At 42.8% G+C, this 19493-nt stretch overlaps 1 protein-coding gene across 5 annotated transcripts in view; it reads left to right on the top strand.

Annotated features, from left to right (window-relative positions):
* Positions 1 to 9624: 9624 nt before the first annotated feature.
* The window catches only part of LTBP1 (latent transforming growth factor beta binding protein 1), a 315320-nt gene continuing 305451 nt past the window's right edge, over positions 9625 to 19493 (top strand). For all 5 annotated transcript variants that reach the window (XM_026649615.2, XM_026649614.2, XM_026649611.2 and 2 more), the window contains exons 1-2: positions 9625 to 10321; positions 11489 to 11559. In XM_026649615.2, coding sequence (XP_026505400.1) covers positions 9888 to 10321; positions 11489 to 11559 — 505 coding nt within the window. In that variant the 5' untranslated portion in view covers positions 9625 to 9887. The remainder of the gene's footprint in view (positions 10322 to 11488; positions 11560 to 19493) is intronic.

Here is a 19493-nt window from a genome sequence, read left to right as displayed (position 1 = left end):
CCTGGTCCTATGCCGCCCAAGCTGGTTTAACTGGCTGCCCCCCTAGTCCCCTCCCCTTATCTCAGACCTCCTGTAAGACATCTGCAGACAAGGCCTGGTTCAAGCTGCTCCCAGTCCTGTTTTCATGCTTGCTTTGGACCTGCTGTATTCCTTCAGGCAACAGCACATGGTCCAGTCTGCAGCCTACATGAAGCAGTCTCACCCCAGCCCCACCCTGTAGGGCTATTTTTCAAGGGTATCTGAGCCAGTCAATTGGCCAAGTGCCTTACTTGTCTGCATCTAGGCTGGGCTCCCTCTGTGGCATGACATTCCAGATTTGTAAACATCCTGAAACCAGAAACAAGGAGACTGCAGACTTGCATCTATTTAAACAAATCTGCATAGACCTGTAGAGAGATGGGGGTGGGGGGAGAGTGAGGAAGGAGATGGGAGAGGGAGACCTAGCATCTCATTCTTTTCCCCTCCCCTCCCCCCCCCACCACCCCCAAGCACATTTATTTTTTGTTCTCCCACTCTTCTTATTCAGAAGCCTGGAAGGGCAGCACATGGAGGAACTTCACATATGCATCCCTTAGCTGCCAGGGCTGAGAGAGCAGTGCTGGGACCTTCTTCAATCTTGATATTACAAGAGGACATCTGCTGGAAGAGGTGGGCTCTGCTTCCCCATAACCAGTTGTTTATCCTGCTGGGGAAGATAACATTGAGAATGCTAACCTTCTGGGTATGTGTTTAAAAAAAAAAGAGTGGAAAGTAGGCCACAAAGACCCAAATCCTCTGCCCAGCACATTGCCCAAATAGTCAGGTCATGAAGCTGATGCAGAATTAGTACCTTGGCTGCCTTTTAGATGGAGATGCCACTCTGCTTTCATATTTTCATACCCATTTCTATCTGCTTTTATACCCCTCCACCTATGCAGGTGGGGAAGAACATTGGGCCCTGACTGCCTGGAGTTGTACAGTTATATAGCCTTTAGCAGTCTCTCCAGTGCGGATTAAAGTCAATGGGATGGCCCTATAATGATATTTTTATTTCACATAGATAACTTTCCCCTGAAACTTGAATACGTTTGAGAAGTGCACCATGTAACGGTGCAAATCAGGATCAAATGCTGAAGTTTATTTTTGTAAAGGTTAGTGTTCCTGGCATATGACATACTCATGCTGCTAGAGTTTTCAAATATTAGTTATAATATTTACTTTGGTTTTGTGAAGAATGTGTCAGTTTAAACATGTCTATTCCTAAGGTAAAGTATAGTTATTAAATTTATTTTTTTCATTTTTGTGGTTCATTCCATCTAATTTCCCCCACAGAATGTTTATTATTAGTGTGTACGGGATTGTACAGAGAAACCAGCAATAGTGAGGATAAATAATCTAATTAAAAAATTCAATTGATATTTTAATTGTTTTGTGGAGAAGAAATATTTACCTCATTGAGGGGGAAAATAACTGCAGTGGAATACTATATAGTGGGTGGGTGTTTTTTTTGTTTTGTTTTGTTTTTTTTTAAATCCCATACATTTCCAAATCAGTCATTTTGTGGGTAAGTGTACTGCAGAGCTCCTAATTTATCTGTTGGAGATACTTCTGCTAGTATTGGGGGTGGGTTTTGAGGGTACATAAATGCACAAGACTACTTTCAGTGTGACATTTATGTCAGCATGTTGAAAGGAGGCCAAATCCTACTAGTCTTAAGCAAATAGTTTTGTTGGGTATGGCAGTGATCACTAATGATGGACAGAAGCATTAGGTTTTGTCCAAGTGGCTGCAAGTTTTATTATAACTTACTAAACAAGATAATCCCTAAAGGCAGCTTGTTCTGGTAGCTGTGAAAGGGGAAGAAAAGAGTCGCCCCAAGCTGTCACCAGCCTCTCTGCTTTCAGTGTTTAGATCTAGTTCAGCCTGTCTGTGTTCTGACCAGCCTGATTAAACCCAAGCTGTTGATGGATCCACTGTATTCCAAGATCTGCATTTACATGCAGGCTACCGCATAACCAAACCCCACCCCTCACCACGAGAGCTTGTTATCTCTGCAAATCCAATCAGGGATCTAACTCATGCTGCTGGAGTATACAGAGATGCCATTACTCTTGAGCATAGATGGAATACCCCTCAAGCAACCTTCCAACCAATTCTTGATCTAGGTCTGTATGTCCCAATCATAAATATCAGCTGCTAAAGATGATGTTATCTAGATGAAGGTGTCCAGGGTGCTGTTACAGAGTTTCCCTCATGCATCGGTGTTTGGTCATCAGATCAACATGTCTCAATGTCAGGTGAATGTTGTCCTCCGCCAATCTATAGTCACCAGTCTGAGCTTACCTGTCTGAACCATAGCAGTTTGGACAAACTGAATTGGCCACTGGGCACAACTACCCTATTGCAGCCCAATTCCATTCCACTTGTGCAACTGTCTTATTGTCCACAACCAAATATTTGCCCCGGAGATGGAAGATGATTAACTTGGGGGAAGGAGGGGAAGTGTTGTTGCTAAAGCTCATAAATCAAAGGCAGTGTTGTTGTAGCCATGTCAGTCGTAGTTGGCTATATCACATGACACAGAGTTGAACCCACAATAGTCTAGTCCCAATAAAAACCCAATGGTGATCTGTCTGCGACCAGCTGCCTGCTTGTGAGCTCAGTGAGCAATACTCCAGCCAACAGTACAGATCAAGAGAGGAGCCTCCTGATCCTATCCTGCCAGGCCAACATGCAAAACTGGGAAAAAAGCAAATAATGATGTGAGATTAGCTATAAATTAATGCCCATTTATAAGAAGAGGGTTGTGGTCGATGGGTGGGTAGGGAGTTACCGAAAGCTGCCTGTAAGGCTAAGCTGGTTGCTTGTGAGCATTCAGTGAAGGGACAGCTAAACCCTGATGGACGTAAGTCCAAGGGCAGATAGAGCACCCTGGCCCAATGGTTAGATCTTGTTTTCCAGAAGCCCAGCCGAGGCAGTAGCTGCCCCAACTTGGAATAAACAGCAGCAATAGGTCTGTGGGTCCTGATCTACAAAGTCTTCTGAAAAATGACAAAAACTAAAATTGCAAGAGGGTAGTAGAGTCAGCATGCAAAACCAAATAGGCCTTCACCCTACAGCTCCAAGGGAGGCAAGCAACCATGTCCCAAACCTGGACTTATGCTCATTGAGGCAGAGCCTGTTATTCTGTGTGTATGGTGCCTAACACAATGGAACCTCATTCTCCGTAATAATAATCATCATAATTACTTATTCAGAGAGAAACAACTCTTGGAGAGGAGGAACTGAAAAAGAAACCATAAAGTTGCAGCTGGCACCATAACGTACAAGGAGAAAGCTTGCTTACCCAAGGGCTGCAAAGTATCCAGCATGAGTCTTGCAGCACTGAGACATGCCTGGGTTGACCCTTAAAAGCCCCTTAAAAAGGAAGGGCCACCATTGGCCAATAGTCTGTGGTCACTTTCCCAAGCCTGGACTTCAACCCACTACTGGCTTGACTAGCTGGTTCCCTTTGATATACTTATAATTACTTGCATGGATAGGTTGAGCAGGATTTGGCCTTCTGTGAAATATTATTTAATATTTATATTGTGGTAGTACCTAAAGGTCTTAACTGGAGTTGGCCCCTATGGGGCTGGTTACTGTACCAACAGAGTAAATGCCACTTTCTGCCCAGAACAACAAATAATTTTCAATATAAAATGTGCAGTGCCGCTATGAAAAATTACCATGTGAAAATTAAATTGACACCAACACATTCTTACTTGGCAGATCTGCTTCTGGTAGTCAGTCATATTTGCTTATTTTGGTGACTAATTTTTTTCCTGTTAGCACTATGGAGCCAGCAAAGGTAAAAGTAAGTGAGCTGGACTTGATTCCTTCTTGATCATTATCAACAGGAGTATCTACTAAGTTCCATGCACTATTGTTGTAGCCATGTCGGTCCCAGGACATTAAAGAGACAAGGTGGGTGAGGTAATATCTTTTATTGGACCAATTTCTGTTGGTGAGAGAGACAAGCTTTCAAGCTTACACAGAGCACTTCAAGACCAGAAGAGCTGTGTTAGCTCGAAAGCTTGTCTTTCTCACCAACAGAAGTTGGTCCAATAATAGATATTACCTAAGTTCCAGTTAGTTACACCTGTGCAAAGCCACTGAAGAGAGAGGGGTTGTGCCAGTGTAATTAAAGGCAGAATTTGGCCTACTGGTGATGATGCACAGAAAGAACCAAGTCTGATGGTTGAGTCTGAGGTTGAGTTTGCAGGGCTAATGGTTAGAAAAACTGATTCCTAACATTTATCTCGAGGAAAAAAGTAGGATTAATGCCACTGAAACCAATGGAGTTTCACCAGTGTACAACTGTCCTGCACCTTCTCCAGTCATTTATACCTGTACAAAGTGGCTTTATAACACAGCATTGCCAATCTTAAAGGTTCAGAAATCATGAGTCACACCATGAAAAATCATGAGATTTACAAAAAAGATTATATTGTGGTTTTAGTCGGTCTGTTTTTTGATTTTTTTTTTTTTAACTTATCCGGCCCAATTCACGCCCCCTCTGCCATACTGTGTCACTGACAGAGAACACTACTGCTCTGATTTGATAGCTGTGACAGTTCTGGTTGAGCACCCACTACTGGACACTCACCAGGCAGGTGTGTTTGGCCCCACATATTGGATCCATGTGTCTCTATGCTCCCCTGGGACTGGGCAGGCTCCAGCCACAGTCTTTGGCTTCGGCTTCTTGGGTACAATTCCCAGGCACAGACACTCTGCCTGGTATCACTTCCAGGGAATGGATCCCTATGGTCCAGCTGCCTTAGGCCCCCAGGACCAGTGTTGACTCCCCAAGACAGCCCAGTCACGCAAACATACCCTCCCCAGAAATCCACCCTGATGGGTATTCTGGTTTATGGTTAACTCTTCAGAGACATGTGATAGCTGAAGCAAGAAAGGCAGACTTTGCAGAAGGATTTCTAAACTAATCACTTCTTTACTCTTATACAAGTCATGAGAGCTGCAACTCTAGGCAAAACAATAAAGCACCTGTACACTATTCCTCCCTCAGAGTGTTACTACTCTTGAGTGCTCTTTGGGATTTGGTCAGTGTCTTATTAGGAGTTCCAGGTCCTTCCTGGACCTCTCTTCTCCAGCTCAGTCTTCCCTTCCTGAACATGATTTCTCCTTGTTGACTCCATTCAGCTTGGGCTGGTCCAGCAGTCAAAAATTCCCTCTCTCTCAGAAAGCATATTCCTTTGTGTTCCTTGAAGCTCCCAGCATCTGAGTTTTTAAGAGCCAGTTCTAACATCCTTGTTTCTTTGTTCCCCTTCTGGGGACTTTCCACTGCTCCAACCCTACCTCCTGCAGACAAGGTGGGGACCACTGGTTTTCCCTAGGTGGCAGCCATATCCTTGTTCTGCTAGGGCAGGGTTATTCAATTACTGATGGTCTTTAATGACCGTCCCATTCAGGTGCCCATCCCTTTCCCCTTAACAGAAAAGGAATGAATGCAATGAAAGACAACCATAAGGGTGTAAACATACAAACACAAAACCAAACTGGAATTCATAAATTCACACAGACAAATTTCCCAAATAGTCGCAGTAGCATTTTACATTCACTTTGTACAGATGTAAGTGGCTATGCAAGTTGCATGGCAGTAGAAAATCAGGCTCTTAGATGGCAAGCTTCAAAATGTAATTCTATTTGGGAAAATGTTTGTCTGATTTGTCTTTCACTTGTGCAGTTACACACTGGTGTAACTTATTCCTGATTGACACTGGGGTGACAGGAAAATCAGGCCCATAGATCTTTTTGGAGAAATCAATAGAGATTCTTAGCTGTTAGCTCCATAGAGTTTAAGGCTAGAAGGGACCATTAAGATCACCTAGTCTGACTTCCTGCATACCAGTGGTCCATAAAACTTGACTCCAGAGTTCTTGCATCAAGCCCAGTAAGTTGTGGTTGAACTACAGCATATCTAGAGAGTGGTTACTCTTGAAATTAATGGTGTGGTATAAGTGGTTTACTGTTAGTTTTGTGATTTGAAATTTGTAACTTTTTTTTACTTTTACTTTTATTTACTCACTGATGTAATTCTCACTTATTAATTGTCAACTACTTTGATTAACAGCTTCACGGTATTTTTGTTATAATTTTGTATTTCTCATTGCATGTTTATATGTTGGTTTAATAATAAAATATAGCAGATTAAAATATTGGCCTCCCAGGGGGCCATTTTCATAGTTACTTTTCAGAATATAACCTTACTTTATTATTCAGAACCACAATAGTTCTGGCAGCACTTTTATCAATAGATTTGTTAGATGGCAAATCTAGTGCTGAAACGAGACTAACAGATTCTGAGGGAAACTTCACTACAAGCAATTCTGGTGTCCATTGTTCACAAAAGAAAGATCTATCCCCAGACTTAGTTTTCTCTTGTACTGTTATCACATACATTATACACTTTAGCTTTGCTGTTTATATCTTACTGTACATTCAAAGTCTGTCACATCTTTTTCAGCATTTGAATTGTTGAAATCTTGGTAGCACTATGATAAGTTTCTAAAGGTGAGATTCCTCTGAGGTCCATAAGGCAGAACTTGACTTGTATTCTGTTCTTCCTGCTGATATAGAACGTCCTTAGGCATCAATGGAATTTCCATTCATTTAGACCCAAATATAGAATGCAGTACCCAACCTGAGAAGGCAGACAGAGCACTGACCATTTGTGCATATGGGAGGGGAGGAATATTCCCTCATAGATCATAAAGTGGCTTTGGAACCTCTTCCTGGAAGATACTCCAGGCCAATAGTGGGAATAGCCTCGGCTACTGCTCTTCAGCCCTGCTCTTATGTTGTTCTTCATGTTGTGGCCAGATGCCATACTTGTATCCAGCCCCACATTCTCATGCAGCAGAACCACACCTGCTCTACTGTCGAGGGAACCTCTAGAGCTACAGAGGAGAAGGCTAGATTTACTCCACAGAGGAAAGAGTATTTTGGATCCAAGATCTGCCATGTAGATTTGTGTCAATAAGTCTCAGTCAGTTCCTGGCATTTGCCCTGAGAATTATTCATTTTTTAAAAATTCATATTTCTATTTCTTTTATGAAGGACTTCTAGCTTCTTGGACTTACCTCCTTTGAAGACATACAAAATAAGCTAATTTCACTCTTTGCAGATACAGTAGCTACTAATATGCCACATTTGTCCTCTATTTGACATGATTTAAAACTGTGTTTCTTAAAAGCAACTGGCTTCTGCTTTGGGATGACACAGGTGTTGCTCTCTGTATAAAAAGCCCAGTCACACATGTAGATGTGATCTCATTCTGAAAAATTTCTGAATGGCAGCAGCTCTGTGCAGTGCAGCAATCCCGAGCATCCCATCAGTTTGCCTCTGTGCTCAGTCCTCACCCCATTTAAAGGTAGTCTTTTTAAAAATCTTTTAAAAATATTTAACTTTTGTAGGTATGACACTAAAAATTATGCACTGTACCTTTGGATGCAATAGACCAGCTTCTGCATTAAATAATATGTACAGGTTCTCTGAGATGGGGGAAAAAGGGATGGTCTTAACAATTAATTTCTTAATTATATTAAAAGTAGGAGCTACTTTCAGGCTGTATCCTCCCTGTTTAGTTTTTTTCTGCACCACCTAGACTTCCAGGGCTATTTTGAATTAGGTGACCAGATGTCCCGATTTTATAGGGACAGTCCCGATTTTTGGGTTTTTTTCATATATAGGATCCTATTACCCCCCCACCCCCTGTCCCGATTTTTCACACTTGCTGTCTGGTCACCCTATTTTGAATGTAGCCTTCTTTACCTGCATGCCTCTTGTACTGGTAGCATTTTCTCTTCAAAGCATCACTGCTTAGTGCTAGGGGGAGGGGTGCAGAAGCCTTTGACATTGATGTGGTTCTGCTGTGGTGTGAATATAGCAACCCAGAACTCATCTATTTAAAACATCTATTTATATTTGAGGAGATTTAAATAGATGAGATCTGGAGGGGAGGGAGCTGTTATGCTCATTATACTGACTCTTCCATGTAGCCTTGTCAATTTAAATGGCTTCTGTTTCATATACAGAGTTGAGTAGCTGTGTCAATAGCTCTTAAGCACAAAATCCAGTCAGCTTGGGCCAGGCTCAAACTCCTAAAAGTCCTGGAAAGGAGAACCCAAGGAGGAAGACCTGGGTTACAACCTATCCAGTTAACGTGAAAGATTTTATTCTGTTTTCTCAACACCTTGTTCCATTTCCCATCTATAAAGGTGCATTGTAGATGGCTCTCACATATTAGCTCCCAAATACGTCAAAGGATGGAATCTTCAGGGTATCATTAACTTTTACTTCTTTTATTTGTCTGTGATACTGAAGAAAATTATTAATAAAATCAGTGTTACACAAATAAGTAAATGGAACTGGGACAAGTTTATCCCTGGCATAACTCTGTCTATGTTGGTGGAGTTACATCAGAGAAGAATTTGGGCAATTTGGTTTATATATTATTTTCCAGCTGTGGTAGTTATTATTTATATAGTCCCTTAGATGTACATAATGCCTTATAGTAATACAAATAAAGTCCCTGCTTTGAGGAACTTACAATCTAAGGTCCTGATCCTGCAAAGATTTAAGCATGTGTTTATCTTTACACATGTTAGTAATCTCAGTGACCTTAATTAGATTGCTTACATGTGTAAAGTTAAGCATGTAAAGTTAAACCTTTGCATGATTTGGAGCCTTAGGCCTCAGTCTAGGAAACTGATCCATACAGATGGATACATGGAGCCTAGTTGGACTGTGTTTAGTCATATTCCCGAATTTAGCATCCTATGCCTATGCTCTTTTATAAAGACCAATGGGATAATTAAAATTCAAATAAATAACTCTTAGCAATCACATAATTAAAGTAGTAATTTACTAAATAGTATTCACTTTGTGAAATGGTTACTTAATTTTTAGTAAAGTATCACGATAGCATTCACTGGTAAAAATGTACTTTTGAGGTGTGAGGGAGCAATTAAGAATACACATTTGCGTTCTACATTATAAGCGGATGCATCTGCATCAGGTTATACCATCTTATTTGTCCATATTAATCTATATTGTCTCTACACCACTGTTTAGCTAGTGTGCGTGTACAGGGGGATTCTCATATAGGAAAACAACTTTATCAACCCACTCTTAACTAGTAAAATCCGAGAAGTAAAAGCTCCCTCAATGACTCCATTGAGTTCTTTGTCCCTTTCTTATAAAAGTGGGGAGGCAGGAAGCCCCTAGCTGTGGCTTTCTAGACCTACACTAACTGTATTTTAAAGTGTATTGTGACTGAAGTCTCAGCCCCATTTTATGGTTTTCCCAATTAGGATTTGCTGCCTGACGTCATGTCTGCCCGAGATTGGCTGTCCAGTTCTGACACTCAGGGCAGCTACATATTCTCTCTCTCTCTCTCTCACACGCAGAGAAACTTTAAAAAGAGTTTTTGAGCCTGCTCTGGCTTAAAGACTATTTCTTACACACAGAGAGACCACTGGCAGCTCCAGCAGCCTAAACATCTGCTCCTTATTGAGAACCCCCTTCCATTGCTGCTGTTCCTCCTCCCCTTTTACTGCTGCTTAGAGCTCAGACCGTGCCCAGACCTTCCTTTCCTCTAACAATGTTTGCCTGCTCCATGGGACAACTTGTTTGCTGAAATTTCCTAACCCTTTGGGGGCGGATGGGGGAGAACTAAGTTACTCTCCTAAGAGAAAGCAAAGGCGAGTGGAAGCGGCAGCACCCCGGGGGCGGTGCAGCTCGCTCGCAGGCAAAGTGAGTAGTTGCACACACATACAAACTTTGGAGGAGAGGAAATCCTTGCATCGGGAGCGTGGTGGAGTTTGCTGGCTGCAGGGGCTCTTGCAATGGAAATGGCTTGGATCAGGTGGGGCTTTTTGCTCTGTGCATGTGTATTTTTGTCGCCGGCGCTCGATGCCGCTGAAAAGAGCAGGCTGAGGAGAATCACATACGTACTGCGCCCCGGCCAGGCGGGCTCCCGGCTGCAGAGCTCGGCTCCTCTCGGGGGCCAGCAGCAGCAGCAGCACACTTTTAACGTCGAGCTGAACACCCGGTACAGCACCAGCACCCTAGAGCGGACTCGCAGGATGAGCAAACCGGGAAGTCCCCGCGTGCAGCTCCGCTTGGGCTCCAGCGTGCAGCTCCATCACAAACCCGGTGGCCCCGCAGCCCCCTTCGCCAAGCCAGCCAGGCTGGCTCAGCGCTCCAAAGTGCAGCAACGGGAGACCCGCCGCAACAGCAGCTCCAGCCCGCAGGTTCACCAGACGCACCCGCTGCAGGGGTAAGGCGAGCTCACCTCCCCTCCTAGCCTCCTCCTCTCTCCCTCCCTCCCGCTAAGCAGCAGAGCTTCGGAGGGTCCCTTAGTGGGCTGCGGAATTAATGAAGTTCTCACGCAAATGCCTGCCTCAGACCTCCCACCGACAGCGCAGGAGGGGCGGGCAGTGGCTTTTGCGGTCACCCTGGGGGGCATCTGAAGTAAGAGTGAGATCAATCGGCCGGGGGGAGGGAGGAAACTTCACGTAGCTCCACATCAGAAACAAACAGCCAGTTCACAAAGGTGCGGGTACATACGGAGCCCGTTCAGTGTCCGCGGTACTGATATCCCTGGGACACTCCTCATTGCTGTGGTTTGATTGATTGCTAGAAAGTGGGGAGACACCCGACGTCATTGTCCTTTCGTGCCCTGAGTTCCCCGCTCGTTTTCTGCTGCAGCGGCTCTTTAAAACTGTGCCCATCGCTGCCTCCTCCTCGCCCCTCGGCGCGGCTGCTGCAAAGGCTGCAGGGCTTTGTCTGTCCTCTCCCCAGCACCTGAGCGTGGGGCTGGCAACCAGGGCGGATTTTAGCCCTGACGGAACTTTTCTTTTTAAAGGGGGGCGGTAATCCTTCTACCGTGGGGTGTGTGAGAAGCGGGGAAGAGTCAGATCCAGGCTTTGGGGTCTAATCTTTGGGAAAGCCACAAGCAATGCAACCAGCTCCGAAATCGGTAATCTCTCTCACATGCCCCTGGAGCTGGGCGCGGGGTTGGCTCGTCCGGTCATGTGCAAGGAAAGAGCTTGTGGCCCCAGCTATAGCCACAAACCCAATTCCCTTTGTGGGGGCAGGGGAGACCCCATTAGAGGAGGTATGGAAAACAGTGAGCTTCTGTTATGTTTTAGAGCTATTGTATCTTTCAAATTAGGGGGTTTCTCCTGAGGGCTTTAAACTCCATTTCTTGCCAACTCCTGAAATACATTATAGGGAGCAGGAGTTTGTGGAGTGCTTGTCTTCAGACTCCTTCCTTCTTCCCACCTTTTCTCCCCTCCCGAGGTGTGGAACAGTATTTTCTGGAAGCAATAATGGTCCAGCTGTGAGCACTGTTGAATTACAGGGCACTTCTCTTAAAGCCCTACACCTGGGCACAGGTACCTTTTCAAGGGCTGTGTTGGATTGTTTCCTTTCTTTACTGCAGGGTGAATGTCTGTGGAGGACAGTGCTGTCATGGCTGGAGCAAAGCTCCTGGCTTCCAGAGGTGCACCAAACGTAAGTGTCTATGTGGTAACTGGGGATGTCTGGCTAGCTGGGAGGAGAGTTGGTAGCCCAAGGTGTAGCCACAGGCTGTTAACCCCAGGCAATCATTAATCACCAGGAAATACCCTGTGCCAAAGTCAGAACCTACAAATTGGGGGTTGAGGGTGTGTGAGGAAATCCAAGGCCTATGGATTATTTTTTATTAGGCAACAAGATACTAACAAGCTCACTGAACTGATGTTTGTTGTTTGGCTAGTAAATTTGCTTGCTTATCTCTCAATGTTTTATTTGGGTTTTAAATATTTATACACTTGTGAGAAGGTAGCAATGCTGTAATCTTAACATTTTGGATTTTCATTCCATTCTAAACCCCTGTTTCCTGGCCCTCACAACTTTCATAAAGAATGAGCATTTCTCAAATTGATTCTCTGCGCAGAGGTGAAATTTTGGGAAAAACTTTGTAAAACGTCATTCAGATGTGTTTGAGTGATCAGAGTGTGAAGGAAACCCTTGCGGTTCATGTGTTGTGACAGTTGTGAGTGGAGGGGACTCAGGACCTGAATGGGGTAGAGAAGCCCCCAAACATGCAGAAGTGGGGAGTAGTGACTCTGCAGCATACACTCTCCTGGCTCCAGAGACCCATGTGAGAACCACATGGTCAAGCTTTCCAGCTCCACCCCTCTGCAGAATAGCCATGCTGTAAGGCATCCTCCCTTGCATATCTACAGGAATTAACTGTGTAAAATAATTCTGGGTGGGTTGGTATTATTATTCCTTGCGTAAGGAACCCTTGCTGAGTGGGGCAGGATTCAGGGGTGGCTGCAAACTTCTTAGCAGATGTACTGTTACCCTGGGTCTTGGGAAGAGTTGGAGGGACTGCAGGCTCTCCACATGGGTGGCCTAGCTTCTGCTAGGTATCCTCAAAATCAAACAGACCCTGGGACATCGATCAGTTTAGCAATCAGCAGTTTTGTTTTTTGTTTTGTTTTGGTTCCCTATGTGGGATTTTCCAACATAGTGGGCAATGTGGCTTTCAGTCCTCAGTGAGGTCCTATATCTTTGACCTGTATGGAGAACTAAAAAAATTATATAATAGAATGGGTTGTTAAAGAGAACACATGGAGCACACGGTTTCCCTTTCCAATTTCCTTTACATTGAATGCAGTCTTTCAGACTTGCATGTCCTCAGAAATGTGTGGATTGAAATAAATGTTGCTGTGTTTATTTCAACAATTAAATGTTGAAATAAACATTCAAGTAATAGATTTGATTACCTATCTATGTAAGGAAACAGAAATATTTTAATGTGATTAATTACAGGGCTTGAAAAACATACCTGATACTAAGTCACTAACATGGGTAAAAATACCCGCATCACCAAGCTCCTGCAATTTAAGACATAAAACAGTTGTTCATTGTGTACTGTATTTAATTGCAACCTGTTGACAGTCAAATATTTTCAACACATTAAAAAATTAATTTACTACATCACATTTTTCATTTTTATACCTTCTTTCTCTTCCTGGCTTCATTCTACTTCTTCTCTCTTGTATTTCCATCAGTGTCTCTCTTTTTTGAGCAGTTACAGTGTCCTTTTCCTCTTTCTATATCCCTTTATAGCTTTCTTTAGAATAAATTGTGTTCTGTCTTCTCTCCTATAATTTCTGCCTCTTTCACTTCTCCAAATTAGCCATTGATTTTTTTCCCTCTTTTTTCCTTTATTACTCTTTTTTTCTAACTTTCAAATTCTTCGTAAAAGTCAGTCTGACAATTAGAACCATGTGGGGCAGACCCCTGTACTCATGTGGCATTTCACTTAAGTCAATGGTGGCCCTCTGTGGGGGAGCAAGAGTTCACTCACAGCTATTGCAGGATTGGCGTCTCATATTGTAATTCTGTCAGAATAGGGACCTGTCCTCTGTGAAGCACTGAGCCCACTTTTGGTTGCCATAAAATTATTAATAATCAATCTCTTCCCCTTTCCTACCCACCTATATTCTCACTTGCACCCATTCACATACAGTCTCGTACCTTTCCACCCACCCTATTATACATTACCTTAGTCCATCACGTGCTGTGCTGCACATTGGGCTACCCACATTTGTCATCCTTGCCTCTCAACTGCCCTTCTCTCCAAATCTTCCCATTTCATGTTGAGGTGCTTGATGTCATTCAGAACTGTTGGTTTCCATGTTATTTGTGGTCTTCCTCTCTTTCTTCTTGCATTTTCTGGCTTCCATTCAAGGGCGGTATTTGGTAAACATTCTTTTTCCATTCTCAGCACATGTCCCAGCCACTGATGTCTTCTTTTGTAGATTATTTGTGAGAGGGTACTTTGTCCAGTAATTTTTCTGACTTCTTCATTCGTCTTCCTATCTCTCTCTGTTATTCCCAGTATTCTCAGACATTTGTGATGAAATGCATCCAGCTTTTGCGTATCTTTCTTGGTAAGTTGCCATGTCTCACTGGTATATGTTGTGATGGTGATAACAATTGCTTTGTACTCATTCAGTTTTTTCTTGAGGGAGATGTTTTTGAGTTGCAAGATGTTTGAGTCTTCCAAATGCAGCGTTTGCCTTCCCGATTCTTCTTCTTCTTCTTTCCTCAGAGCTAGTACCATCTTGGCTGATGGTACTTCCAAGATATGTGAAATTGTCCACGTTCTCCAGTTTCTCTTCTTCAATTTTGATTTCTGTCCCTATAGTCCCCATTAACATATTACATTCTTTGCATTGTATCTCAAACCTATCTTCTCCATTCTAGATCAAATAGCCTTGAATTGTTCCATTTTAGGCCATATGTATCACTGTCACATTGTTTTAATCCATAGTTGATGACTAGCATAAACAGAAAAGGAGACAGGACGCACCCCTGCCTTACACCTGTCTTGATGCTGAATGGCTTACTCAATCCATTTTAATACATATGGCTTGAAAAATTTACCAGACACCTAACAGACAGAAGATTAGTCGCTCTCTAGTCCTCCCCTCCTACTTTAGAGTCTCTGATTTTTGGCTCACCCTCACCAGTGAATATCTTCAGTGTTTGTCTCTGCTGCTACTCAGTTTCCCAAGTGACATTGACCTGGGTCTTCTGAGATTGGCTTGGTCTACACTTAAAAGTTAGGTTGACCTAGCTACGTCAGTCAGGGGTGTGAAAAAACCCATATCTCTGACCATCATATCTGTACTGACCTAGGCCCCCAGTGTAGATGCAGCTGTGTCAATTGGAGAATGCTTCCATGGATGTAGCTAACTTTGTTTGGGGCGTGGTGTTCCTACATTGAAGGAAAAAACCCTTCTGTTGGTGTAGGCTGAGCCTGTGCTATAGAGTTATGCAGGCATAGCTATGCTGACATAACTAAGGTGGTATAGTCTCCATAGTGTAGACATGGCCTAAATAGCGTTCACTTGGTTGCAACTTGGCAAAGCTATGAATAGCACCGGAGGTGCTGGAGATGTCTGAAGATGTAGGATGATAGCACTATGTTAGCTTAGTTTTGGAAGGTTAACTCCACAGCCATAAGAGCCAGAAACCTCCTTTTTAAAAAGAAAGCTTGGATTTGCAGAAGTTGATGGCTTTCACATATAATTACTACTCCCCCTAAGTGAGTAGATTTTTTTTTGAGCCCTGATTAATAATTTTTTCCCTACTGGAATGGCTGTTTGGTAGGGGACACCTTCCCACATACAGAGCCCTCTGCAGGGGTGGCTGGGCCTGTAGTGCCTCCTGTTCCAGGGGGTGGCAGTCCCTCCAGGACACCCTGCTTCTAACAGCAGCAGCTGCTGAGCTCCCCCAAGCTGCTTTAATGGCAGTACTTGGTACCCCCTTTCCCCAAAGAGTGGCAATAGGGGCACTGGAGCTGATTGTGTGCAGTCTTAGGAAGATATCACTTACACATCATGTACTGAGTGGGCAAGTGGATTTTTCAAGCTCTGGTTATAAACTACATAGTTTGGAGCTACACTGCTTGCTACATTTACAAGTTTCACCACCTCTATTGAGCTTCTTGATCTTACAATCTGTTCCTGCTTCAGGGGGTGAGTTTATGCATTCCTGTAAGTAACCAAACAGCTTTGCAGTTAATTGCCTGTGAGTAAATGTGCACCACATCCAACTTTAAGCATGGGATTTTCTCCTGGAATGCTCAATCTTTCCTTTTCTTTTTTTGATGTTTAAAGCTTTATTTTAAAATAAATCATTTTCAAGCTTAGCAAAACTCTGCTGCTCAGCAATCACATACTTATTGTGTAATAAGTATGGAGTTGTAAAGTTCCGCTTTAAAAGAAAACAATATCTGTGTTTAGAGCTGTTTGACAATGGGAAAATAACTTCAAACCAGCTGAGAAGATTTTGCTCAGACTCTTAAACATTCACCTTTAGATACAGACCACACATGGAAAATTTGAGCCCAAACAATAAATATTTTGGAAAGTTGTGAGCATGTGAACTGGGCTTGGCTGTAGTGGTTGTAACAAGTAAAAATGCAATAATAAGGCCCTGTCAAATTTTAAAATGTCACTCAGTTTTTATAATACATTTAATAACAGCACTTAGTATTTGTTGCATTTTCGAAGCATTATGCAAACACACACTATTTTAATTAATTCTCCAACATTCCTTTGAGGCAGCTAAAAAGCATTATCTCGTTTGTTAGCAGATAGGGAAATGAAGGCAGTGAGAGGGGTTAAATGTGGCCTTGGGCAAGTCACAACAACTGATTGGCAGAGCTGGAATTGGAAATTAGGAGTTCCTGGCTCCCAGCCCCATACCCATTCCATTGGGTCATGTTATTTTTCAACTGCAGTATTTGGTAATTACTAGCAAATTCCTGTCTATTGGGTACAACTTCTCTTTATAGAGTTGCCCCTTTCTTTCATTTTGTTTATGATTACAAAGGGCTTTATTTTATTTTATTTTTTTACTTGGGAAATTCCAAAGATTACTCCCTGCTGTTTGCAGTGCTTGGAATCTCCCAAACAGTGCATGAGAGCACTTTATAATTATAGTAGAAAGAGATAGGCAGAGGAGCCGTTACAAATATATTATAAACAGTACACTGGTACAGCATGTTAATTTGAGCTGTTTCTTAGCATGCCCAGTGTAACTGTTGCATATCCTAATAAAAATACTGGTGCCTTGAGGAATTCTAGAATCCATTAATGGACTGGGACTCATGAATGCTGGGGGGCAGGTGGGGACAGAGTTGTTGGGTTGTATTTGAGAAAAGGAAACAGCAGCATGTTGTTGCAAAGACGTGGGGAAGGATACCTACCAGGTCAGGCGGATGAATAATCTGTCATTAAACTTTTCCATTTTACTATTAACTATTCCTATGTTTTCCTCTCTCTCAGAACTAATTTACAAGTTGGTTCTTTTGAATCTGTTCTTTGGTTTTACTTTTAAGCACTTGTCTTTCAGTTACTCAAATTAACTTGGATAATTTGTTTCTACCTTAGCTAACTATTTCCTTTGGATAAAAGTTCTGTTTTCATTTCAGATAGAAAGATGGTCCTCAATTGCAGTATTATTACTGTGTATTTATTTGCAGTAGTGCCCATTATGTGCTTTCCTTTCACACGCTTATTGATCCATGGAGAAAGAGGAAAGAGCCTGATTCTTGTATTTACATTCTGCTAGAATGCCTTATTGACCTGCCTGCCATTTTTATCAGTCAGTCCCATTGCTGTGGGAATGGGAGAGAATTATGAGACTTCCCATCAGCAGAAAGCGTTCAGCAGCGTCTGTCAGTTTGCCCTTTCTTTGGGGAGACAGACTGCTCACAACTCATACTAGGTGAGACTTTCTCCCCATTGTCTTTGTCCCCCGGCCCTGACTTTACCTGGCAGTAATAAACTCTAAATTATATTTTTCTATCTGTACTTTGAGGGATCAAGCAGTTTGTCCTCCTTCTATTGCAAATCAGATGCTATGTTGTGATGTGAACTGGCACTCACTACAGCAATGTGTTTAACACCCGTTAAATAGCATATTCAAATCAAATTTCTCGGGCTCTTCAGAGCATTCAAACAGTTAAATAGGTGTCTATAGAGGACTGAAAAGAAAAGCTGTCAAATCTGGGTCCTTTCTTGAGTTGGTATGAATATGCAGTGGTGTTAAGGCTTAACCACACCCATTTTTCAAATACTATTGGGAGGAGCCTATGGGTCCAGTGTTTTCTCTGTGGGACTTCCTGGCTATTTGCTTTAAATGTTGTGCACTGTGCACTTCAAAATGCACTCTTGGGTGCAAAATCCAAAAACATGAACATTTTGAACAGAATGCATGATGATTGCTGTGACACTCTGGGGTTCAACCCAGTCCAATAAGGGGTTGTTTTTACCATTTGCCCTGCAACTTTGGGTGCCTTCACTGCTGTGAGTCACAGCCCTGATGCCAACACCCTGGCTTCCGCTGCCCAGTTATTTTTTTGCAGAGTGACCCCAAGCACTCCCAGATGGCTGCCTTCCTTCCTGTTTGGGAGAAAGCATGTTTCTCCTTGTGTTTGGTCACATACTTTGCAGCATAATAGCAGCGGGTATCCATAATTCGTCACAGTGTTAATGCATACATTTCACAATATTAATCACCAATGTGTCCCCACTGGTGATAGTTCAATTACCACCTCCCCTCCTTGTTAGCTTGAGGGCTTTGTTTACTTTATATGTAATATATCTTAATTGTCTCTGCCTGGCATCCAGGCTGGTCAGAAAAGCAAATACACATTCCTTTGTTTAATAAGGCAGACTGTTTATGCACTACTTGCCAAACACATTTTAAGAACATAATCTAGCGCATATTTATAACTCTTTGTACACACACCTTACACATTAATGATCAGTGAGTTGTTAGTTTTTCAGTTATATATTTCATGCCACCTTTTGGGTGTATATCATAACAACAGTGTGTTAGGTGTAGTATGTCAGACCTGATCAGTGCTGACAGAGTAGTGAACTCCAATGGGCGTCTGTCACAACTGAACATTAAATAAGCAATAACAAGAACATAATTTGGAGGAGGTATAGGGTACAGAGTTGCATAAGTACTTGCTAGGTTAAGATGGACTGGTTTCATAGGAGAATCTTCCTGATGTTTTGCTTGTGTAGCTTCACTTATGCCTAGAAACAAGTACCTCCTCGTGATAAAATGTTCCTTTCTCATTGGCATCATTTCATCCTTCACTTTAATTGCACATAAGAAAATAAAATTTCTTCCTTGTTAGCAAGCTTATTTAAGTAAGGAGACAGAAACATCTTTCCACATATAGATTCAGAAATTTGAGTAGCCACTTCTTGATAAAAATGAAGTAGTTTTCTTAGTCCTCTCTAGCAGGAACAGACACTCATAATCCAGATAGATTTTCTGTTATCTCTAGGTGGTGTTTTAGGCTGGGATTTTCAAAGATCCTAACAGTGAGGCACTCAAATCCCATTTAAATTCAGTTGTATTTGAGCACCAAACTCCCTTAGATTCCTTTGAAAATAATTCAATAGCTTTAATGATTTATTTTCTCTAATCAAATTAATGGAAGGTTCTCCAGTGCTAAATATTTCTTTCAAATATTTTTTCACAGTTGAGTTTTAAGTATTGGTTTAATTTGCACTCTGTTAAACTCTGGATTCAAAATTAAATATCCTAGCTAAAAGGTTGTCCATTTATGAATTTTTATTTAACTCTACTAGGGTTACCATATTTGGAGCCTCCTAAAAGAGGACACTCCACGGGGCCCCGGCCCCGCCCCCAGCCCCGCCCACACCCCTGCCCCAACTCCGCCCCTTCCTCAAAGTCCCCGCCCCAACTCCGCCCCCTCCCCTGCTTCCCGCGAACATTTGATTCACGGGAAGCAGGAAGCAGGTAAGCTGGGGGGGTGGGGGGAGGAGGCGGCCCCGGCCCAGCGCGCCCCCGGCCGCCCAGCACCGCCGGCCCCCGGCGGCCCGGCGCACCCC

The sequence above is a fragment of the Terrapene carolina genome, unplaced genomic scaffold, assembly GCF_002925995.2.
Source record: "Terrapene carolina triunguis isolate 2854851 unplaced genomic scaffold, T_m_triunguis-2.0 Scaffold85, whole genome shotgun sequence".
NCBI classification, from domain to species: Eukaryota; Metazoa; Chordata; order Testudines; family Emydidae; genus Terrapene; species Terrapene triunguis.
This window is presented reverse-complemented; position numbering and strand designations above follow the sequence as displayed.